Genomic DNA, 25625 nt, shown 5'->3' with positions numbered 1-25625 from the left:
TGTTTTAACAATATAATTGATATGAGCTTTGCTCAAACTCCGATCCTTGATGTTAAATGCACAATTTTTACAACTTTCCAAGAATGAGCCCTGATTTGGAAAAAACATGAGTTTTTTTTCCAAATTTGAAAAACTTGACCAGATTGTTCTCTTTTTTATCAAATTGACAACTTTATTCAACTGTTACATCCGCATTCAATAATTTTGCTATAAAGTGGTAGGGACAAAAGAATTTTCTCAAACTTGGCCAAATTTTTCCAAGTTGTTTAAGTTTCTTGCTACGCTTTTACGTCAAGAACAGCAAAAAAGCACCGCAATTTGATTATTACTGGATTTTGACAAAAATTTGTCAAAATTATTGTTTTTCAAAAAAAAATGTAAGGGTTGAGTTAACGGTGACCAATGCAACTTCTACCTATATTATTTACTACGTCAGAAATGTTAAAATGTTTTGCAGGTCGTTAAGTGGGGATTACCCTAGATTTGCCGGTCTACAATTCAATTTACTGCAAAACAAACTAAGCAAAAGAGTCTGCTCTTTTTTAGTTCTTAGTTTTGAATTGGTTGGCGGATGTAACACTCTATTGACTAATTGGTCTGCACTTCTGGTCGTTTTTGTGATCAGCAACAGGCTTTCTGATTGGGGGAGTTGTCTGTAATCACTCTAGTCTTCGAATATAGCAACTTTTTTTCACTGTCCGCAACAACATCGTATAGTATGCGTTACATCACTTTCTTGCTTGTTCGTATTCTCTCTGGCTGAACAACTATCTTGTGCTCTCTGGCATCTGACAATGGGAGGTAAAGCGTAGAGGTTTACAAGAATTGCAATTACAAGGATTTTTTAATCTCTCGGGATCTTGCAACAGATAAGCAACAGAACACAACAGCTCTCCAAAAATGTTGAACATAAACTCCTACAGCCTACAATTGCGACATTAGCCAATCGCGTATGCTGAATTAGCAGGGGATACTGTAAATCAAAGTAAAAGTTAAAGAAGTCAAAAGGGACACAATTTTGCCTTCGTCAAGTCATACTTGATACGAGCAGGCAATTGTCTACATATTCAGCGAGAAATGATCTATTTCTGGTTTAATCACAAACGTTAGACTAGAGCGAATAGATGATAAGGAACGCGGCACCAGAATATAGGTGCGAAAACACACAATTGTAATACTTAATTCTTCGAGATAATCAAACTACGATAAAGTCGAGTAAGCAACTGTATTTTTAAACTTATCAAGGCAAAAGCATCGTTAACTTACAGGCAAATCTAGGTTGATCTTCTTAGCAGGTATTTGTCTGAGCCTATTTTCGGCTCAGATTCGTCACCAACACGTTTTGGAAATATAAAAATATTCAGCCTAAAAAGAGCGCAATCAATTTAGGATATTAGTAGGCTCAACGAAAATTAGGTTAAAGGAACTTTTTCTGAGCTCTCTACGTATAAAAGAACGGATATAAGGCTTATATGGTTAAGAAATTACGTAATCTTTTCTCGCTGGATAGATTGAATAGATTTCTCGCTTTGTTTAAATAGCGCTTTAAATAGATTGTTCACTTACGCGGTAACAAATAACATACTTAAATTCATGACAATTTTCAACATTGTTTTACAAAATCAAAATTGTTGTTTTTCTTAGTTTTAAATCCTCCTGATAAATTCTGAGAATGTTTTATTAGAACAAAATTTTAGAGAATTAAAAAAACTGGGTTTAATTTCCCAACAAATAGACCAAATGTTTAAAAAATATATACTCCAGTCTTTTGTTCGTTAGTCTAAACCACTTTTAAAAAAAATACATCTGAAGAACAAAACTTAACGAGAATTAGATTTTCTGCATAACCTAGTGCAAGGCGAAAACATTTGCCTAAGCTAGTTGTGTCCAAAAATTTATGACAAAATCTTTGTTGTTCCGACCTCCTTTAGTGGGGGTGGATACCATATTCTCAAGGGGTTTTATTGTTCAGTGAATGAATGAGGTTAAAATTCTTGTGATTAATAGACGGATTTCCGTTGTTTTTATTCACATTTTCCGGAATTTTTGAATGAATTTTTTTTAGTTTTGCCAAAATATGCAAAAATTGTTTAACAAAGTTGTATATTTGTTTTCTAGATAACAGTTGATCAAATTTTGCATCTAAATTTTGGCTCCAATCTGCTTCATATTTCAAAAAATCAGCCTCTTCTTCATCGAAAATTGTAAACCTTTTGTCAACTTTGCTTAAATTTGCCGGAATAGAACACCTAGAAAAACCTGACACAATTTGCTTTGCATCAAAAAAGGGCTAATTTACTTCTTTGCTTTCACCGAGGGGTTTCTGGGTTTGAAATTTTGCCGGTTTTTCGCTAACATAACTCGATAATTATACAAACAGAATCATTTTTTCTCTGATTATTGATTTTTTGTCAAACTATCTACCTCCATTACACTGAGAATAAATGCATGTTCTCAATGAACGAACAGTAACAGCAGGGCTGATTCTGGTCTGATCGTTGAATCCTAAAATCCGAAAACAATCTGAATTGTAATCAGCGGCTGTCTGTTCTAAAAAAACATCGACTTTTTTATGTTCATTACTGAACAAAATATTGCACAAAAGCTCATTATTGACGGGTCCAACTATTTTCCTAAACAGTTGCCAGGCAATGTTTTTACTTTTTAGTCGAAAGCTTATTGTCCTTTTGACTTTTAAACTCATTTGTTTAAAAAAACGGATTATAGAGCTTTGCCACAATTTTTTCCTCTATTTTTGGTCAACTTGTAGCTAAGTTTCAGCACAGAGAGAATGCATCTTCAAACTACTTAAATTTTAATCTCTATTGCGGCCTTGCGCTTCAAGAAACTGTTTTCTGGCTTCGATACTACTAGTTTCGCAAACATTTTCCATTTTTGGACAACTGCCCCCTTTTCAAATTTTTTTCTGGTTTTGTCACATTACCAAATTGTTGATAGGTAACTTATCACTTTATTGGTGTTCAACAATTCGGCACACAAACACATTTTTATGGAGTGGATTATAGTTTAAACGGCTTCGACGCCCTTTTCTAGAATTTAAAAGAATTTTTTACTTTGTCTTTGATTTTTCTTGTAGTCTTATGAAAACTTCTGAATAATAAGAGGTTTCAAAGGCTAATGAAAAAATTCAGTGGTTTCCGTTGGAGGGATTATTGGATTCTATTTAATGATTTGAATTGATAACTTATGGTTTTAATGACTGAAAAATTTTGCTTTCGAAAAAATTGAGTGTTTCCCTACTATGCACCTTCTGTTCTTTTTGTCTATTCACGTTAACTACAGGTAACATCACATTATTGTCGTCAAAACGGGCAAAGTTGAACATCTATTTTTTTAGCGAAAGGGTTACGGTTATAACGGGTATGAATTTTTTTCTATTTGATTGTTGTCTGTATTTAACGTTATTGGTGTTCAAAAATTCGACACAAACACAATTTTTAAGGAATGGATTATAGTTTAAACGGCTTCGACGCCGCTTTCTAGAATTTAATTGATTTTTTCACTTCGTCTTTGATTTTTTGCTCTTAGTCTTATGAGAACTTCTGAATAATAAGAGGTTTCAATGGCTAATGACAAAATTCAGTGGTTTCCGTTGGAGGAATTATTGGATTCTATTTAATGATTTGAATTGATAACTGACGGTTTTAAAGATTTTGAAAAATTTTGCTTTCGAAAAAATTGAGTATTTTCCTACTTTGCATCTTGTTTTTTTTGTCTATTCGCGTTAACTACAGGTAGCATCACATTATTGTCGTCAGAACAGGCAAAGTTGAATATCTATTTTTTCAGCGAAATGGTTTAGTGTTATAACGGGTATAAATTTTTTCTATTTAGTTTTTGTCTGTATTTAACGTTATTTTTGTTAAAGTATGACATTTTCTATATACGAATGACATCATTATAATGATATTACTATGACAAAATAGAACCGGTTTAGTAATTTTAATTTATTGCTGATTGCTTTAATGAATTTAAAAGTAATTGTTTTAAAAAAACTATTTTTTAACTTTGCGTCTTCTGTTCTTTTTTTGCCTAGTTGTTGCCTAATCTCATTATTGACAGGTCACATATCACGTTCCTGGCATTTTTAGTGATTTAAGTGAATTCATTATCGTTTTACCGACTTCGACAATGGTTTTTCAAAAAATATTTTTGTCTGTATCTGAAGTTCTTTTTGTAAACTTCGTACATTCTGATAAAAAAAAGTCTCAATGGTTTGGTTTAGAGGAATGAACGAACCAAAATTTTCTGATTTCAATTTATAGCTAATGATTTTGATGATCTTTAAATTTTTTTGCGAAAAATACAAACTTGTTTTTAACTTGTATTGTCTGCTTGTTAGTCTCATTAACAAGTGGTCACATATCACTTGGTTGGCGTCCAAAGACGCGCAAACAAACATTTCTTATTCTTAGGGCAAAGATTATGGTCATAACGGCTTCCACGCCGTTTTCTGGAAAAATGGGAGCTTTTGTTTTTGTTATATTTTTTGTAGTATTGAATTTTTTTAAATAATGACAGGTCCCAAAATCTTATCTAATGGAGATAAAAATCGTCGTATTACAAACAAACCTAATGATTTGAGTTCATATCTAATGGTTTTCATTATTTTGGAACCAATTGCTTTCAAAATTATGAGCGCAATCTTCAAGTTAGCGTCTTTTGTTGGTTTTTGTTGCCGAGTCTCATTAAAGACTGGTTCCATATCTTTTCTAGGAAGAAACAATGAACTAGTTTTTTAGTTTCGGTTTTATCGGACGCTATTTAGTCCTTGTTATAGTTTTTCTACAAATAGAAATCGAGTTTTGGATGTTATTAATGTTTGTTGTTATTTAATTTTGTTTTGACTCGTATTCTTAATAATGCCAAATCTGCACGTCCCTCTAAAGCAGTAATTTTTTTAAAATCCAGTGTTTTGAGTTGGAAACAATAACTTATTCATACACCAGTTATTTTCGAAAAATACTTGAATTTTTTTCCATCCCTTCATTTGGTAGACAATTAAGCCGAAAAAGTTGATGCGCGGGTTCGGAACATTATGAGCGAAAGCACATTACTGAGCCTCCTTATTTTACTTCAGAATCATTAATTTCATCCTCAGTAATGCTTCGCAGATTCAACTTTTAGATGACTTTTAGATACAAATAATAAGCTTATAGGTCTCTCAAAGATCTTTTTACGATTTTTTGGTGTTGGTGAAAAACGAAAAAATTCACAATAAACATCAAAAATTTTTTTGCTACGTGAGCTTCTTGTTAATTTTTGTTAATATCGAACAAGCAGTAGTCAGTCCATTGTGTTTAATAGGTAGCAGTATTTTTAAAACTTATAGGCACCTATGGGTTTAAAATAAACAAAAGCTGTCTGTTTTGAAAATCTTAGACGCAACAAACTTTATCACGTGCCTTTAAAAGATGTCACTAAATTGTTTGCGTTGCGCAAACTGAGAGGCGATTGGATTTAGTGACGAATTTTTCAGCAATATCAAACATTTCATTAATTTAGTGCAATGCAGTTTTAGGCGATCCCCCTAGTTGGGTTTCTTTTCAATTTAAATTATTATAACAAGAACAAAATGTTATTCCAGGTGAACACCAATCATTTAGAAATTATTGACGCCGGTAAGTATGTATTGCGTTCCTGGACAAAATAGGTTCTATGGGTCCAAGTTCTGCTCTAACTTTTGCTTCAAACTGCATTTTGCATAAGCAGCAGTGAATATTATCTAAACAAGACCGAATCTAAACTTATATTTGACTTCAAGTTTGACTTTCGCTTGACGACATTGCATGTTGAACGCATACTTGATTCCAGAAAGTAGTATATGCTAAATTCTGCTTGAAGAAAAATTGGTCTAAGCTAGGTCAAATGTTTTCTCATCTCACCGTTTAGTTGAGGTTTAGAAATGGTGCAACATTTAAACATTCAAATTATATGTGTTGTAATTATACTGCTGTGTCCATCACAATTGTTTCAAGGAGCCGCGAATATTGTTTTTGATGAGTCAATTTAATTTCAAGCGTTTCTAGGCCGAACTAATAGAAAAAATATATCGATAAAGCTCTCATTTATTAACAGGAAAGCCCTCCCCACAATCAATTTCAGATGAGCATTACTTGCCTACACAGGGTTATTACCGCAGCACGCAGTAAAAATTAGCTGTTTTAGAGAAAACAAAATGATTGAAGAATTTACAATTTACATTTAATGCTGGAGCTATTCAAATTGGACCATGCTTTTTATGAGTACAGTGATCTCATACAAGGCCTCATTAATTAGCCCACATCAGATAGCATTTTTATTATCAAAATTATGCGGACAGTAAAATCAATCAATATCAAAAAATAGTCATAAATTTCTGTACACTAATTTACTTCACATTATGCTGATATATTCCAACAAATTTTTTTAGTTGAACACTGATATAGAAATAATTAGAAATAATTCAATAGGTGCCTTAAAACTTATAAGAAAAAGGCAACGAGAGAAAATAAAATCACTAGATATAGAGTTAATAAAGTTCTTATTTTTTTTTAAAACGGGGTGGATTTCACCACAGCCAATTAACGATTCAAGTTAATTGTCCCCCATAGATGCATCATAGTGCAAAACTCTAGATACTCTACTCTAATCCAAAACATGCTTGGCAGATTGCCAGAAAATAGCCACCGTTGATTCCCATTGCCAAGATTCGGATTGAAAGAATAGATAGAAAATGTGTTTTGTACGAAGCATTTTTAAAGTGGGAACTATTTTGATACCATTTCATAGTTGAACATAGTCCTATTTCTTAGTGAGAAGATACAGGGGCTAGTATCAATACCAATTAGCATTAGAGATGGTAACTAAGACTTGTAAGAACAAAGTTCAAGTAACGGGCATCTAAAATTGGGCTTTATGGGTTGATCCGGCTTCTATTTCTGATTTCATTTGTCTTTATACTGACTCTATTCATTTTGAATTGCTTTGCAGAACAACTGCTGTTCAAAAGCATTTTGAGCAGAATGAGAGATGAGTGGAACTAGCCTACAGAAGTCAAAAAAATTTCACCCAGAATGTCGAAAAAGCGGCAAAATGAGGTAAAGTGAAACAAATTTGTGCGTCCAAAATTGCGAATTCACGAAAATCACATAAGATTGCATATAAAACTATAATATATGATTGACATGATTGAAATAGCTTCCAAAGAAATAATTATTTGTTAATACGATTTAGAACAACCACTTTTGTCGAAAAACTAAATCAAAAACCAAAAAACTCCTTCGAAAAAGCCGCACGTGATCAAAATTTTTCACGCACTTCGCAAAAAAAATTTTCTCGCCTACTTTTCTCGCTCGCGCGCGCTCTCTCTCTCTCTCTCTCTCAACAACGCAGCATGAAATGAAAATCTCTCTCTCTCTCTCTCTCTCTTCTCTCTGCGCTTTAATTCGTTCAGTCGATTGACCTAAACAAGCGGCATTGACTTTTACATACTGTTTTAAATACACTCCCAATTATCGATCAAAAAAGACGCTCCATCAATACTAGTCTTCGAGTCGTATAATCACAGAGCCCCAATACAATCCGATTCTCGGATTGAAAGAAGACAGGGTACCACTACAATCCAATTCTTTTATTGTAAAAATAGGAGCCCTATAATAGCCGGCTGAGATGAGGGCGACTATTAATTAACAATTAAATCGATTCCTTGAGACAAAAGTTTGTTGTTAAGCATTAAGACGTCGATCAATCGGATTAAAATTTCCTACGGTCTGGGGGAACACCAGTTGAGTAATCAAACTTATATATGAAATTAAAGTTTTGGTACGATCCTACTTTTTCAATCTATACTACAACTCGCAGTCACCCCAATCATGCAGTATTAGCAATTAATTAAATATTTATGACTCAATCTCTCGCAGGAAGTTCGATAGGGACCACTCCAGTGATTCTGGCCCTGCAGATTGGGCATGAGGGCACTTGAAGCACACAATCCTGGCACGTACAGATGTGACCACAGCCCACAAACAGACGGTTTGCTTCGTTGCACAAGCACACAGAACATCGGCTAACCTCTTCCCGGGTTCTCAGTTTAGTAGTGGCAACGCGCTCTGGTTCCGCCAGCGGTGCCCAGATATCTTGCATGAACTTTGTAAATGTCAATTTAGTGAAAGCACTGACTTCTGACAAATCAGAGTACATGTAATATCTGGACATCATACTGTCGGTACCAGCTCTTTCCACACCAGAAACATCCAACTCCTTCGGACTTATTCCGGGCTCCCAGGATGACACACATTCGTTTGACTCCTCTTGATCCCTTTTTGCAATAGCTGCATTGATACCTGACTCAAGTGAGTCCAATTTGGCTTTTGCGGTAGAGCTCAACTCTTTACTTTCCACAACAACTTTAGTTCTTGAGTCCTTCGTCCAAAGGTTATGACCAGAAAACCCTCGTTCAAAGCGTGAATCATGCGCTTCACGCAGTTTAACCGTCTCAGGAACAAGGTCATCAAAGTATCGCCTGAACCATGAGTTTTCGCGATAAACAGAATCGCTAAGTGTTTGTAAGTTTTTTTCCAGGCTTGGCCATTTGAGATCACATTTACATTTGGCTGCAATCCGAATGTCTAAAAAATTGGAATACTTTTTAAAATACTCAGCGCGAAAACAAAAATCGCAACCAAAACATTTAATCATATGAGAACGTGGTAAGTATTGGAAGCCAACGAGAGCGGCTTCAATACATTGCGCATCACTCAAGTCACATTTTGCTGTGAATGTGGACAGGTTGTCTCTCAGCATTTTTGCAACAAATATTTCATCTGATGTGACTGTGTCTTCATGTTCAGTTGCATAGAAACTGAAGGGATCGTCATAAGCAAAGCAGCAGTTGGGCGAAAAAGTTCTATGCTTCCTGAAAAGAGATCGAATTGTGTCAAATGGTGCTTTCAGTTTACAGAATATACACTTCAAACACTTTTCACCAGGTTTCGGACTGAAAAATCCAAGGTATGAAAGAATTCGCTTGACTGACATTTTCATCTCACCAAACTCGTCAAAAGTATTTAACCTCTCTCTGAAAGAGTAATACTCGATATCTTCATTTGATACAAAATTCTGCACGGCTAGCTCTTCGAAGGTAGACGATGACTTAGGCAACACTAACGACAAATTATCGCCTTCCTGCATGACTGTCTCGCCTTCCAACATTTTCTGAATGTGGAGTGATGATGATCTTTAAATTATGCCATGCGCAAGCTTTGGTTCGGAAGAAAAAAAGGAAACTCATAGAGGTTTCTTTTTACTATTACCTAACGTAGTGCAAAGCACTGACATAATGTCCAAAACAATCAATATCTCTACGCCCCTAATCACTGGCTTGGCCGGTTTTTCGACAAGGTTCACTTTCACAATTTCAGGGATATCTATTTTCAAGATGGTGAAAAGCGAAACACATCCAATTTTTTTCAGAGAACTACCTGCTTATCATCAGTGTAAAATAGAGCCATTGACAGAGACAGTGATTTCTATTTTAATCCAACTTCTAAATTGTGAGAACTTTATGCTAGACCCAAATTTTTTGTTCAGACAACTTTCTGAGGGCATCTCAGGCAACCATATGTGCTATCATTTAGGAGCTCTGTGCATCTAGAAATCGTATACAAAGAGAAATTTCAAATTGAAAAATTAATTCTATTTGAAAAAAATGAAAGACAATTAATATTTCGCCTATAATTGGATCAGCTTTCCACTGGCAAATTTTCAGAAAATTTGTACGTTTTGTTTTACACGAGCTAAGCTCAATAAAAGATGGAAGTTGAGAAAGGCATATAACACACTGCATTAAATTAAGTTAATAGTTGTTTTTCCATCTTTAAGATGTAGTGTGCAACTTTTTATTTGCTAGCCACTTCTGGTGCAAACGATTTGTTTTGACAGAATTGCAAATCTGTATCAATTTTTTTAACTTTATTTTTCTCGATTTTAAAATAGACTCTTATAGTCCTCTATTCATTCAACAGAACTCATCTTGGATCTCTTGACGCGTAGTACTATTATGAAATTGACTACTCTTAAATAGAGCTGCTTTCGATTACCAATGCGCAACAAACATTCAAATAAAAAACTCTGTGTCCTGCATCAATTTCTGAAACAGAGCTGAAACGCTCTGATTTTCGACTACCAGCACATTTGGAAGTATTGAATGAGAGTGGGAAATAATATTCCAGTATTCGTAACATTGTTTATTCAATAAACAGTTTACTTAAGCTTTCTAGGTGATGACTTTTTGCAGAAGTTGTCACGGCTTGTCTTTGACAGCCTTGTTTAGGCCAATATTAAATTTTGATTTTCGACAAATCAGCTTCAGGGTTAATTTTTGTCGAAAAGGAATCTTCGAGTCAATTCCGCCGCTTTCATTAAATGTTTCTTTAATTCGCTTTACATCTCATTTTTTAGACAAATCAAGCATCACTTCTGGCTTCAGCTTTAAATTCACTCTTTGTTTCAACTGATCAATGTAGACTAGGATCTACAAATTATAGGAATAGAGTGAAAGGCGGGGATATCACACCAAAAAATGTCATAAATCCCATATATAAACGCATTGTCTTAGAGCATGGCCAATCCGCATAGAAAACATTTGCTGTGAAAAGGAGCAGTGAAAAAGTAGCTGAAAATAGAGTTACAACAATGTGCCTTTAGTTAGCAGAATACACTACGATATTTGATTGGTATTCAACTGAGTGCTGCGCCCAAATAGTTTGTTAGTTTTGGGTAGTGCAATTCCCAGAATTATCTTGTCCAACAAAAACTGTGCACCAAATGAAAAATAAAACTAAAATTATGAAAAGTACAATCCTTTTTTGCCTGTTTCTCGTTCAAACCCAGGAAGCTCAAGAAGGTCAATGGAAGACGTTATGTGGCAAATGGGCTGTACTTTTAACTCAAGTGATGTTGTGGTGGTAAAACCTTATGGTGATATTGTTGTAGCTGTCGCAAGAGCTTCAACTTGCGGACAATTTTGGAAGGAAATGTGGGCTTATTGCCGTTTTCAACTGGTTCCTTAGTTGCATTTGTATAATAAAAATAGATATACTGGTCGTGTGACTCCTTATCCAAAACTTGCTTGTGGCGCGGCGACCTTTCAGAAACTACGGCATGTTGGGTGGCATGGGGTCCGCGGGTTAGGGGGCCAGGAGGGGTATCGTCAACATCGGGGGAAAGGGGCAAGTAATGCGGTTTTTTATAAGCCACTCAAGTAAGTTCAGCAGGGGCAGTATCTAGGTCTGTTGTGCGAATCGGATTCGTGTAATTCGCGGCAGCTTTTGTTCTTCTTTTGCAGTATTTGGTGGAGTTGTGCCTTGTTTCTTGCTGTCTTTGTTCAGCAGATAGTGGGCCGTGTGTTGTTGAAGATGACCGCTTTTTGTATTCTTTGCAATTTATTTGCTCTTTGTTGGTAAATTGTTTCACAGAGTCCCTATAAGTATCATTTAGTGTCGGTCTCATGAGACGATAACTGGTTGTAGAGGTTGTTTTGTGATCAGCCCCGTGGCTCTAATAACTGCCTGCCAGAAATTGCTGCGCTAGCAATTTTTTGTGAGCTTGAGCAGGCATCAATTCATTCTCATTAAGTTAGTCAATGATGTCAGAAATTTTTAATCAGCCAGTAATTGTGCGAAAGGCACTGTGTTTGTTGTTTGCAGGTGGTTCCATTTTGTCTCATTGCTTTTGTATTGCTTAAGGCGACTCATTTCTGCAGCCCCAGACGCTACCAGCAATCTTTTTCAGTATGATATTGCGCTTTTGTACTTTATCTGTGGTGCTATTACAAAATCTCCAAAATTTGACATACTGTAAGAACTGACACCACGTATTTGACTTTGGATTTCAATGACATTTGTGAATTCTTGATAGAGGTGTGGGTCAGACTTGGCCTCATTGCTCCAGGTTTTGAGCACAGTGCGCTTGATTTCTCAGTTGATAATTTAATTTTTATGGATTCTAGTCAGTCCTGCAAAACATTTATGTAGGGGGTTAATGTCACGTAATTTTTCAACCTGTGGATGAGAAGTTGTTGAAGTTATATCATCATCGTAAAGCGTGATGTTTATATATTTCGGGGACAGATGCAGCTTGATCATGTAGATGTTGAAGAGCATTTGCGATAATAGACTACTTGGGGGGACACCCTGATTGACTTTTCTCCACTTGGATTTTTTTAACTATATTCTAAGTAAGAAAACCTGCACTGCATGTACGAAGCGACCCATCTTTTTGTGCCATTTGGTAGTGGTGCCTCCAGTATGCCATTTGCTAGTAAGTTCTGATCACTGATCAAGTGAGTCGAACGAGGCGAAGAGATTTAAGGCAACTAGTGGAGTACGGTTTCAAGGCTTCTTTTGATTAAGGAATTCATGGATATCGTTGGTGACAATAATATTAAGAGCTGTTGTTGTTCGGTGCTCAGGTCTAAAGCCCCAGCTGTTGTTCCTTAGTGGATAATCTGTTAAGTCATCTGATAAGTCTTTTTGTTAGAATTGCAATGGGAGAGAGAAGCGCAACTGACTTGAAGCTTTAGACTCATCTATGGGTTTTCCAGGCTAGTGTAGGGGCATAACCCAGCAACTTTTCAGATGCTAGGGATTTTGCTTTAGAGAAAAGTTTATGGTTTTAGTGAGGTATCTAAGTGCTATGGGGCCTAGATGGTGCAGGTGGATTAACGCTATTCTATCTGGACCCAGCGCCTGATCTTATAGCTTCTTTCACTGTGCTTCACTTAAACATTCTGCACTCCATATCCAGTTTTTTATTGTTCTTAAGTGTATTTGTTTTCTGTTGTTGTGGAGTGTATTGTTGATTAAACCTGTTTGCGCTTTCCTTTGGATCAGTGAAATAGACCTCTCCAACCATGTAATAGTCAACGAAAAAGCCAACACAAGAGTAACTGATTCTTGTAGAAGCTCCCCGGACATTTCGCCAGCTCAAGCATAGCGATGAACATCGACTGAAGCACGAAGTACGCATCCCGCTCACACCATTTATACAAGACATCAATCAGTAAACTACTTGGGTTAGATACTTATGGCGATACCAACTCTGCCCGGCATACTAATCAATTCTTACATGCAAAAGCAGTTTTTTTAAAATTACCTACACTTATAGAGTACGACGAAAAGGACCATTCAAAATTCAGAGATACAGTAAAAAATAACAGCTCTGTCAACATTTATTCAATGTCGACATAATGTTGTCATTAGAAACTATTGATCTTTTACAGTTCAGCTCAAATTTGAGATATTAAACATTGATCATACTGTCGACATCTTCAACAACACAAGCTAAGTCATTCACTAACGTACTTGCAGTACAGACAAAAGTCCAGTTTTTTGACAGCACAAATTCTGTACTTTAAGCACAAATGTGTTGAGTATATCTTCTGAGCAGCATCATCAACAATGAGTGATGAAAAACAGCTAATATTATGCTAAAGTAACTAGTTGAAAGAACAATTCTGTTCACAAAAAATATGTCTTTGAGTGTAATTCTCAGACGGAATTTGAATGTTAAGGAATTTAGCGAGAATTAAGTTTGCGGTCGCGATGCAGCAAATGTGAATTACTTTAAATTGCACTCTCGAGATTGCTCACAACACTATTGCCTAGCATATAACAATGGACCTCGAGAAACAACCACATGGAATATTTTCAATGGCAAGAAATAAAAGAAAAAAGTTATGAGCAGAGAAATTTAATAAAGGCTTAGCATTTGCAGATTGCCGGACAATGTACCAACAAAAGCATTGCGAGATGTTCTCAGAGTTTATTGGAACTTTTGTCACTGTAATCGAAAAGCATGTACCAATTTATGTACCAAAAATCTGCTCCTTTGAAAAAAACCTTAGATCGCGAAAGAAAACATGCCCGGCAGATTGCCGGAAAATAGCCGCCGTTGATTCCAATAAGCATGATTGGGATTGAACGAATAGAATATATTGAAAAAAAAAATTTTTGTACAAAAATATTTTTCAAGTCTGATTTATTTTGATGGCATTTCGTAGTTGAACATACTTCTGTTTCTTAGAGAGAGGCTACAGGGGCTACTATCAACACCAATAAGCATTAGAGGTGGTAACTAAGACTTATAAGAACGACGTTCAAATAGCGGGCATCTAAAATTGGGCTTTATGGGTTTATCCCGTTTCTATTTCTGACTTCAATTTTTTATACCGACTCTGTTCATTTTGAATTGCTTTGCTTAGCAACTGATGTTCAAATTCACTTTTAGCAGAATGAGAGAAGAGAGAAACTAGCCTAGAGAAGTCAAAAAGATTTCACGCAAAATGTCGAAAAAGCGGCAAAACGGTAAAGCGAAAAAAAGTTTGACGAAGTAAAAAAAAAAACATAGCAGGACAAGTCCTGACGTACAATTCAAAGAATTTTCATTGAATAAACAGAAAAACTAGACCTAGACTGGACTATGAGTTAATTGAGAAAACAATTTTTAAAAAAAATTAGATAAAAGAATAAAAAAAACAAAAAATCAATGTCAAAATGCCGCATGTGAACAAAAAAACCACTAGCGAGAAATGAAAATTTAATTCAAACTAAAAACTAGGCCTAGAATGAGCTGTGAATGGATTGGGAAAACCATTTAGAAAAAAATCCGATCCAAAAAATCGAAAAAACAGTAAAAATCAGAGTGAAATTGCCGCATGTGAACGAAAAACCACTAGCGAGAAACCTAATTTTTGTTCAAATACCATTTTCGCACTCTACTTTAAAATTAGAGCGAAAAAAATTCACGCCGCAAAACCACTCGCTTTTTCGCTCCATTTCCTGTTTCGGCGTGACCAAAATCACTACTCCAATTTGACTCCAAAAATCATGAAAATGTGTGAACAGATCTTTAAAAAAAAGACAGCGCCCCAATACAATTCAAATTCTTTGAATTGTAAAAAAAATACGAGCGCAATAATAGCCGGCTGAGAAGATGAGGGCGGCTATTAATAAACCAAATAGCAAAAGCACCAATTATTCAATAAATGCATGCTCACTCAAAACGTTAAACACTAGAGTGATACCACAGCTATTGCATAGTGTCAAAAAGAACACTGAAAATTGCTCAAAAAAGGTCAACATTCATTTCTTTTGAAGATTGTCAATCGTCGAAACAAATATATTTCCAAAAAATTCAAGAATTTAAAAACATGAATTCTTGAACAGATTAAAAAATGGCTGCAAATTAAGTAACCAGAAGGCCATCAGCAATGTCTTTAATCAAGTTTCTGCAAAAACATTCAGCTGAAAAAAGTCGCATGATATTTTTAAAAGTGAGCAAAGTTTGTACATGTAAAAATTAATCACAAAGAAACCGCTATTTTGAACAAATAATACGCCACTATCAGTAATACCATTTTGCTACAAGCAGCGGGAGGTTCATACTAGTGCAAATAAATTATCCTTTGATGTATCTCAATAAAAACAATTGAAATAAAGGCTGTTCGGTTGCAAGAAAAAAGCAAAAAACCTTCAATCGATGCTGTTCTTTGGTCGCATAAAAGATATAATTGGTTATTTAGGAATTACAGATCAGAAAAGTTTCAGAATAAATACTTAAACTGATTGTTATGGTATTTTTCTTCGACAAAAAACTCCCTGTTTGAATTTTAAAAATCTAATTTAAATCGGAATCCGTAAAAACATTCAAGTTTGTGCAAAAAAATTGTCAGACAATTGGTCTTCATTATTCTAATCATGGCAAAAAAAAAAGATTTGACGAGATTTGCACTGTTGGATTACAATTGAACGTAGACAAGCTTTAAAGCATTCAAGTCGTACTTGCCATTCTGTTTTTGTTCAACATTGTACAGCTTTGAACTTTCGTGGATGCCGATACCCAAATCTTTGTTTGACTTTACTGGATAATCTTTTTCAAGCGCAACATTTGGAACGTTGTAGAAACATTGAACAGCGAATCTTCAGAAGCCCACGTAAAATAAGATTCTATCATTTTGTAGAGTTGTCAAACTGTTGCTCAAGGCTTATCGTCGGCAACAAGATAATATCTTGAAACCCCTGCAGCGGATAAATCTTTAAAAAAGCAAAAAAATAGTAACGGCCCAATAACGACCAAAACTCAGGCCCAAGAAGAAAAAACATCTTTCGGATTTTACACATTGATCTCTATCCACTAGATATGACTCGAGTAGCTGTAACAGATATCCCTCAATTTCGAATAATGCCATATTCTTCAGCAGGATTGAATGCCGAACAATCAAATGCAGCACTGCGTTGGTCCAAGTGCAAACTATGCTATCACATCCCAAGGAGGCATGTGATAGCGTAGTTTGAATGCCTTGGCCGTCGAGTACATTTCGTTCAAAGTCAGCTGACTGAAGTCGTCAAAATTTCAGGCCGAAGGCTGATAAACTGTCACAGAGTAATCAATGAAGGGAGTCATAATGAACATGTAGCCAATTACTGTTTTATATTCTGACCACAGTTCACTTGGTAAGAGCTCGCTCTCGAGTCCCTTAAGACGACAAAACATTGAAACGACAGGATTTTGATTGGAAAATTGGTCAAGATAAACAGCAGTGAAGTTCAATCGATACATCATCTACTTTTCATTGTAGCTTTTCAATTATCTCGATATCGAATCTCCATTAACCCCTAATCTCACTGTGTACGTCAAAGATGGCAAAAAACTAGATCACGCATATAAACAACCTCTGTACTATGCTGTAATATCTGTAGAAAAATTCTTCTCAATCAGCAAATCAAAGAAGTTGTCAATTGACGTAAAGGAAACCCAGTCAGGGAAGGGCTCGTTGAAGTCGCCAGTAAAAATTGTTTTACAATCGAAGCACTGCAAAAACTTGCAAATTAAATCTGATATTTGTTTCCAGGAGGGACGATAATGACATGTTAGGCGGTATATATAAACAAATAACGATAAAAGAGTCCTTATTAGTTTCCCCTTCAACAACGCAAAATAAACGGATGAGCACTTCAAAATTCCATGCGCGCCTTAATCTCTCGTAATCATTGCATCAATGGAAAAATCAGTATCAAAAGTCAAATTCGATCCGAAATCTGAGTCGAGCTAGGTTTCCGTAAGACAGACCAATTGTTTAGATATGAGGTCGGTCAGTTGTATTTTTTGGAGAACCGAGGCATTGCTTTACGTTTATCGTAATTATTGAGAACTATATTCAATCGAGAGACACCTCTTGATTGTCATAGAGAATCTTCAGTTTGTTGTCATCTTGAATTTGTCTTTGACACATCCTCATTGAATTTTTTCAATAATTTTCTCCAACAAAAAATGGGGAATATTCCAGTAATGCTCCGGTAATGTTAAAAATTTTTGGTGTCTGTACAAAATATTTTCAATGGCCTGGCTTCTACACAACCCGGTGTACCAAACAGATAGAAAAGCTACTAAAACAAGGACGCTGCCACAGTTATACTTTCTAAGCCAAGGACAGTTTTCAATAACTAGTCGAATGTCCTCTTCTTCAGTTACAATTTGAATTAATTGCGTCTCTTTTAACAGAGCATAGTTCAAATTTTTGTCCTTTTCAGGTACACCAATAATTTTCAGTTGCCACATAAATTTGTCTTCATTATCGTTTGGCTCAACTTTTTCTCCAATGCCTTTTGTTGTGTAGGTTTCCAAAGGCTTAGTACTTCTGTTACTTTTATTTTAAATTCCTCTGTTGAAGTTACCTTAACAAACTTGGTAAGGCCTTAGTACGACCGTGCAGGCTTGAGAATGCAATTTTCATAAGAAAAATGACCTCGTACACCAAATCAAATGAACGCAGATTTGAAGTGATTGTGACGTCATATGATCAGAACAAAAATCTTGACGACGAAATAAAAAATAGCCAGAAGAATTCCGGAACCGATTCGGATCGTCGGACTTTCCCAACCAAAATATAACAGCAACTGAATCGATTGTATTTCGAATAATTATCCTCTGGCTCAAGAGAGCTAAGCAAGAGATGGTAGAAAACCGTCGTAACAAGAAAAAAAATCAACATTGACATCATTGAAGCAGGCAATTGATTACGACGTCAATCAGAAATTATGTGAATATTCCGGCCAGATTTAAATCAAACAAAAAAAAACTCGAGAAAGAAAACTCAATGGGAAACGCTGAAGTGGCAAAATTTCATTTAAAGGAGACATATCTTGTAACGTGGAAGAATAGCCAATATATTTGAACAAAAAAGGTGAAATCAAAAACTGAATGGTCCAAAAGAGATCTCTAAGATTAAGAATCAATTAAAGACTAGATTCATACAAAGAAAAACAAAACCCATTTTTCACCAGAAGTTGTACCAGCAAAAATTTGCTGTTGCTGATAAAAGCTTATTTCAGTCAAAAATATCAATCAAATATCTTTAAGAGTAATTTTAACAAATTTTCGAGCTGCAAAGTTAAAGCAAATTCAAACAAAAAACTACAAAATAACAACTCATTCAAGCAGAGCAAATAAAACTAAAGATTATGGCAATATCAAATTTGCTGGGCTGCTACAGATCTCACAATACGGGATCTCTTTATGTACGCCAGTCAAACTTGACAAAAGATATAACAAATCGAAGGCAAAGATATATGCCTAAGACCTGTCTGTGCTATAAGTCTCAATTTAAAATAGTTGGGGGGGGGGGCTGAAAGTGTTAAATTTATAAAAGAGTAAATATAAAATTATAGCTTACTAATTACCAGTTGCGTTGTGGTGAAATCGAGATGAGCTGCAAGGCGATCGTTCAGTTGGGTAGTTCTTCAGTTTTGACGGGAAAAGAAATTTATAAAAGTGAATCTAGAAATATTTGTTTAAGTTTTTAAACAATGTTGTTCGATTATATTCTTGTCGAAGTTTTAGAAAAAATGAAAGCAGTTGTCTGCTGCTGACTTCTGGAAGTTGTTTCTGTCTCTCTAATTTAATTCCGTCCCACTTCACTGAGAGCAACAATAAATCCCCCTCAGCTCCGTTTGGGCCGATAGGGAGCGAATCACAAACTCACGTTCATAGTGAGGTGCTTCTTAATTTTCCTATTGGCCGAGAAGGCAAGAGAATTAACTCTTTTTTATCTCACGGAAAAATTATTGAAACTCCAAAAAATAATAAAAATCTAAAAAGCTGAGAGCATCAATTTTTGATCTCGTAGGCGCCTGTTTTCTGCTTTCCCCCTCTTCTAAAACCGCAACAATTATGGTTTTCTTGGAGGCTTTTTATGAGACTCTATTGTCTTTTCCTTTGAAGCAATCTGCTTCATCTTTATTGAACTTGGGGGAAACGATCTGCATTGCAACTGTCAAAAGCAGAAGTAATTTAAATCAAAAGAAACTGTGGTTTTACAGGCCGCCTACGTTCAAAAAAGTACGTTTTCTATCCCGGATATAAGCGAGGAGATCCAGGCCTAAAGTTGTGTTATTTAAATAAGTCGAACTGAGTTGTTTAAATACTTGTGTACTGGTAGTCTTAACAAGCGTTAGTTCGTTTAGCGCGCGGCGAAAGAATGGTTAATTAGCGCCTAAAAACGTTCGCTCTAATGCGGGATTAATTATCCGTTCATTTGTAACGGCTCTCGTAATACTACAGCAACAACTCAGCGTAGATATTTGCGAGAAGCTGAAAGAGGCCAAATGCTAGAGGGTGAATTTATGAATTAACATTTTGAAGAGTTATCGACAATGATTATTTGAATTATAAATAAAACCAACCAAAGCAGAAAAAACCGACTAATGTCTGTGGAATTGCTCTCAAACGACCATTAGCGAAATTGAAGGGGCGATGTGCAGGGATTGGGGGGGGGGTGATGTGAGCGGAATAGATCCGAAAACTGACTAACGTCGGGTGAATTGCTCAAACGACACGACCAGCGAGCGTTTGGTTTCTGTAGCAGCCAGCTTGCGTTTTGGGAGATTAAGCATTGAGAAGCAGGAATTCGCATGATTATATGTAAACTGAGTTGAGTTGGCGATAAGGGGAGTGAGGGGATCGACACACCCAAAGAGTCTTTTATATCATGATTCTACGTCTTCGCCTTTTTATCATGAAATTGAAGACGAAAATTTCAAAAGCGTCAGATGAAAAATCGCGCATTGGAAGACAAATTGGACAAAAAATAGGACCAATAGCGCATTGGAAAAGACCAACTCCGTTTGTTGAGAGCAATTACTAAAGTCATGCAAAAGGCAAATAAAGGTAAACGAGTAAAATACGAAACGCTAAAACTAACTTGGTGAAATTAATCCATTTTCTATTTACTTGAGGCGGCTGCCCTTTCACATCCATCATCAACAATTGAAGACCTGAACAATGTTGTTAAAAATTATACGACATCAACTAAAGCAGAATGTTTGATAGTTCACACATAATTCAATCGATTAGGGTTTTCCAGGCGACGAGCCAGCAACACAGTTATGTGAAGTTCAATTAAAATGTGTTAGGAAAGTAAAACCACATAGACTAGCAATTCAGGAACTTCCAAATTCGAAGAACGGTACAATTGAGCGAAAAAAAAACAATGCTGATACAATTGCTCATTGAACTATATTGCACCATTACGCGGCAAAATCAGTAACACCGATTTTAAAGTGTTGGAAAATAGATTGGACAGAGCAGATACTAGAATGGATGTCATTCATCCAAAACAAAATTGAAATCCAAAAAAGTTCACTAAATAAGATCATATATGAACTGTGTGTGTCAGCACACTGGATGCAATGTGTCTGTTAGATGAGTTTAAAGAAAATTAAAATAAAACGTTAAAAATAGTTGGAACCAAAATCTCCTATTGGAAAAAAATTATAATTTCCTAATTAAATGTTATCTTATTTTATAATGTCATGTAAAACTTAATCCAGGACCCAATCTCGGGAATACGCAAACAACCGAAAGACATGAAAAACACTTCTCCAACTTACGTTTGCATCTTAAATTTTTATATGGATATGCGGAGTGTTAATAAGAAACAATCTTCCATCTTTTCACAATAACAAAACATCCAAATATGTCTGCAACAAGGATAAACGATTAAAAGCCTATTCCCTTGAAGTTTTTTATGCTTCAAGCATTATTTCACTCACCTAAGTAGCTCAAATAAGGAGCTCTAGGAACTCAATTTAGGAACTTTTTTCAATCACGGTGGGTTGAAATGCAAGAATGATTTGAAAGCACTTCTAATAAACGTTTTATTGTTCAAATTAAAAACCTGGTATCAACCGACGGAAAAAATGTCCGGAGCATATTCAGTAGCAGACATGGCATTGCTCGGAAAAATGGGTTTAATTTATTTTCGTCAAAAGAAAAAGTAATTTTAAAAAAGTTTTAGCTTCCAATAATGGTTTGAGATAGTAGAGAAAAATTAAACAACTTGGACAAACGGAGATAGTCTAACTGGTTGATCACCGCTTGATAATAAAAAAATCACAGGATTCAAATTGAATTTAAAAGGATCATTCTACAAAAGTGTTTATTTAATCTTTGCAAATTGACAAGAAAACAAATGGGTACAAAGCTTTTACAAGAAATACAAATTTTTTCTGAGCTGAGTTTTAAAAAACACCAACACATTGGAGACAAACGTATCAGCGAAAGAAAGTTCCATGTTTCAAACTTTTTTCACATTTGCTCAAAAAAGTGCTGAATCGGTTAAGGCCTAAAAAAGGAGTCCCAACAACAAATCGCAACAGAACAGTGGATATCTAAAGAATTATTGACACTTAAAAACAATAAAAATCAATTTTTATTTTGGAAGGAAAAGGCAGATGTTTCCGCTCAAACATACAAAAAATCAGAAGCGCCGCAAGTCGGCAATTGAAAAAGTAATGAGTACACTCAAAACAGTTCGAGACCCAGCCTGACTCAAGCCAAAAAAGAAAATCTACAAAATGAACATGAGGTAAAAAGACTATAAGACATTAGCGTTAAGTCGTTAACGCAAATAAGGGTTTTCCAAGTTAGCTGCATAAGAAGGGGTGAGAGAAATTGTCGAGCTACCGAATTTCGTTTATAACAAAAGATTCTTCATTCAGAATTATAACAAAAGAACTGCATTATGTATTTGTCGTTTTACCAAATAACAAAGCATCGGCTCCTGGATTACTTCACGCATGGTCTTTCGACCAATCAATTATCTACTGAAAGACAATTACTGATTGCAACTACCAAATGTATTTTGAAAAGCGTTTGAACAAATGTACCTTTAACAGCAAATGGAACTCCAAATTACAAAAGGTGATGCGGTTGAACCAGAAAACTTGATGCCAAATTCAGTGACACCAGCTAATGATAGAACATCTTGAAAAACAAGAGCTGAACAACAAAAATCAATTCGGTTTCCTGAATGACCCTTCAATGACACTCATTTCATTAAAAAGTTAGAAAATTTAAATTAGAAGGGAACAAACTACAATAGCATATAGACAAAATGTATGTGAGGTTTAATCAGAACAGTTACAGAAAGGTCGAGAACAGTATTTACAAAAATGGTGGCAAAAATTAGTTCAATCGGTACCAGTTAAGAAAAAGAACGAATTTAAAAAGGAGATGAGAGAAGGTTGGGTACAGCGAAGGGTTTGCTACAAACCAGCAATTAACTTAAAGTGAGATAAAAATTATCAGAACGTAAAACAAATCTAAAAGAAAATCAAATAAAGGAGTATCAACTTAAAAGCCTCCCTTCCTCAACAACCGCCCCCATGGAAGCCTCGACCGGCTGCGGTCGTCGGAGCGAGCGGGAACCGCGCAGGCAGAGTACGGAGCTCCGGAGTAGCGCAAAGCTGATTTTCGTTCGGATAAACGTGATGATGTTGGCGTAGGAGTCGTCGTTCTTAAGGCTCAGTTTGCTGGCAACTTGCTTTATCACCCGAGTTGCTGAAGGTCCTGCTCCTCATGTGCAAGAAAAAATCAACGGACTGAAAGTGCCCTTCTTAACATTTATAACTCGAGGCTCATATTTCAATTTTTGGTATTTTCACGGTAGCTATACGCGTCTTCGATATTTTTCGGGCAGCTTTTGGCAAAGGGGTTGAAGATTTTTACATCGAAAAACGTTTTTGTGAATCTGCTGTCCCAGAGGCCATTGGCTTTACTATCCAATCGTGCGTCATCTTCAGTGCTGGTAGTTTTATTTGCAAAGGACTCACCTTGCAACGGCAGAAGATTAGGCTCGATTTCAACATCAAAACTACAGATTTCCTCAAGCAGATTGGCGAAAGAGTCACGGATGTCGTTATGTCTTAAGTGGGTATACCCGCCTCTGGGACAGTGAAGGGCATGGGCAACTGTGAACGGCTCGCCACAAACACAGTTGGACGCAAGTTTATTCTTAATTTAGCATTAAATGAATCAATGAACATACTCATAGAACAAAAAGAAACTTTTATTAATATTCTGTTATGTCTCGCAAAAGCTTTCAATTTCTGACAAATTCTCCAGAAAAATTTCAAATTTTGGTATAGAATCTAAAACTAGGCTAAAATTATTTCTATCTAGTAGAAAACAGTGCGCTTGTAGAAAGCAAGGCGCTCAAAAAGGAAGCATGTGTTCGTTCAGATTATGGTGAAAGTTAAACAAAGACAAACATCATTAGAAAACAAACAACTAATGACGAAGTAGATAGTCAAACTAACAGCCTCCCTTCTCGAAAAAATGATAAGCGAAGTTTAACAATTCGCCGGTGATATGTATTATATCTCACTCCAAAACAGATGACCTAACAAACCCTACAGTAATTGTCAAAAAGCTATAATTATATGAAACAGAATATGTCAATATTGAACAGAGACGTAACCATTGTTATTGTTTTTTCACAAGAGCCGTCGCATATTGAGGATTTTCATTTTAAGGTGAGTTGCCACTATCTGGGCCTAATGATTCTAATTAAATTGAAATTTGATGCTAAACCAAATTTTGATAACAATGGCGCCTGCTATCAGATCAATCTATTTGGTAAGACATCTAATACCGTTAACAGAAGCCGGATCTATCCTGTTTTGCACCCCTCCCCAGCTTAGTGGGCTTACATTTTTTACGCCGCCAGGCGCACGTGCTATTTTGTACACAGTAACGTACTATATAACATATTTTATAACTGGTGGTTGTAAAAAACACTGGGGGAGGGGGGCAGAATAGATCCAGAAAGCCTTTACTTTTTAAATCACTCCCTTTTTGACAAATTTCAGTTTTGGTGCAATTTTTCCAATCCTTGCCAACTTCATGACTTCAAAATAAATAGACAAATCAATTTGGGTATTGAGGGTTGCCATTTGCGTAAAAAAATTGAGAGCTGCTCTATAGCTTCCGTAGTAGCTTTTGTAACTAACAAACCGATAAGATCTCTTTCAGTTCGACAATTACCTAGTGCAAAAATACAGCCTAAACTTTGAAAATCATCATTACTTCATCGCTAAAACCTTCCATTTGCCTTTCGTCAAACAACCTGTCGTTTCCCATAGCATTCGAAAAGACTTGTTCAATCGCATTGCTTCCATGATTATCTCTCGGATTTAAGGTGTAACCACCTTTAATTGCCATGTTGCAATCTTTTCCGTAAGATGAGTGTTGCTCATAATTGTAAGAAGAGCTTAAACTAAACGCATAATTACACTCTGAACAAATCATCCTTCCTGATTTCTGGTCGTATTTGTACTGAAGCAAACTGAGAGCCACGAAGTTGTAGCCCAACTTTAATCGTTCTTGTACTCTTATAAGCGCAAATGACGCAATGGATACAATCGAATAACATTGCATCAATCGCTTATTCAAAGCAATTTCCTTTTTAGTTTCTAATTTTTCATTCAGAACATCAAATTCCATTCTCGAACCTCTCGACACATTAACCTGAAACAAACCTGAATAAGACTAGCTCTATAAATTCTTGATAAAATCGTCTGCAGCGTCTTTAATTCCGACAATTTTGGAAAATTTACCATGTGGTTATACATACAAGTAACCCACCCCCCCCCCCCCACCAGTATGTTATGCTCCGCCAAGTCACGGAGCACATACGATAACATAAAAGTAAATCATTATATAAAAATATGGCACGTGCGTCAGGCTGGGGTAGTAGTAGTCGTAGTTTAGGCTTCAGTGTCGTGGCACTAGGGTTGACATCCCTTTATTGGTTGGCTAATTTGACCTTCTGTACTGGATTGCAGTTGTTGCAGTTGCACAAAAAGGTCCACGTACAAGAATTGGCTTCAGAATAATGTCTAGAGAAATAATTCTGTAATATCCGTGCACTGTCAACGGTTACGATTTGGGTTGGATGTTATTCCTAAGCACTTTAAACCTCGGAGTTACTGAGGAAAATTTTCCAAGTTTCAGACTTGAATTTAATGGAGCAAATGTAAAAGTTCAATCAGTTTAATACAAAATAAGATCAATTGCTTGTAAATATTAGAAGATTTGTGAAGATGAGAGTTGTAAAGCAATTAAAGAGAGGCAGCTCGATTGTGTAAGGTTTAGGTTTGAATATGTTCTTTGGTTTCAGTCCTATCAATGGTTAATTAATCTTAGGTTAATTTTACCCATTTTCGTTAATCTCCGTGGGATTTTCTCATAGTTATTTTCTACCGCATGGGTCCCTGTTAGTTAAA

The 25625-nt window shown here is 35.8% G+C and overlaps 2 protein-coding genes across 4 annotated transcripts in view; one reads left to right on the top strand and one right to left on the bottom strand.

The window, feature by feature from the left end:
- The window catches only part of LOC142354508 (peptide chain release factor 1-like), a 157943-nt gene that overhangs the window by 35984 nt on the left and 96334 nt on the right, over window positions 1-25625 (top strand). The window lies entirely within an intron of this gene.
- On the bottom strand, window positions 7327-24874 carry LOC142354371 (putative inhibitor of apoptosis). 3 transcript variants are annotated; one of them, XM_075406646.1, is made up of 3 exons: window positions 24427-24874; window positions 8223-9216; window positions 7327-8111 (listed from the first exon to the last, which is right to left on the bottom strand). In XM_075406646.1, the coding sequence occupies exons 1-3, from the start codon at window positions 24841-24843 to the stop codon at window positions 7909-7911; spliced, it is 1614 nt and encodes a 537-aa protein (XP_075262761.1). In that variant the 5' UTR covers window positions 24844-24874; the 3' UTR covers window positions 7327-7908. The 3 variants fall into 3 exon arrangements, with proteins under 3 accessions (XP_075262761.1, XP_075262762.1, XP_075262760.1); XM_075406647.1 differs by having other exon boundaries at window positions 7329-8111; window positions 8232-9216; XM_075406645.1 differs by having other exon boundaries at window positions 7330-9216.

The sequence above is a fragment of the Convolutriloba macropyga genome, chromosome 15 (genome assembly GCF_964194025.1).
Source record: "Convolutriloba macropyga chromosome 15, txConMacr16.3, whole genome shotgun sequence".
NCBI classification, from domain to species: domain Eukaryota; kingdom Metazoa; phylum Xenacoelomorpha; order Acoela; family Convolutidae; genus Convolutriloba; species Convolutriloba macropyga.
Note: the sequence above shows the minus strand (reverse complement) of the source record. Positions and strands in the feature narration are given on the sequence as shown.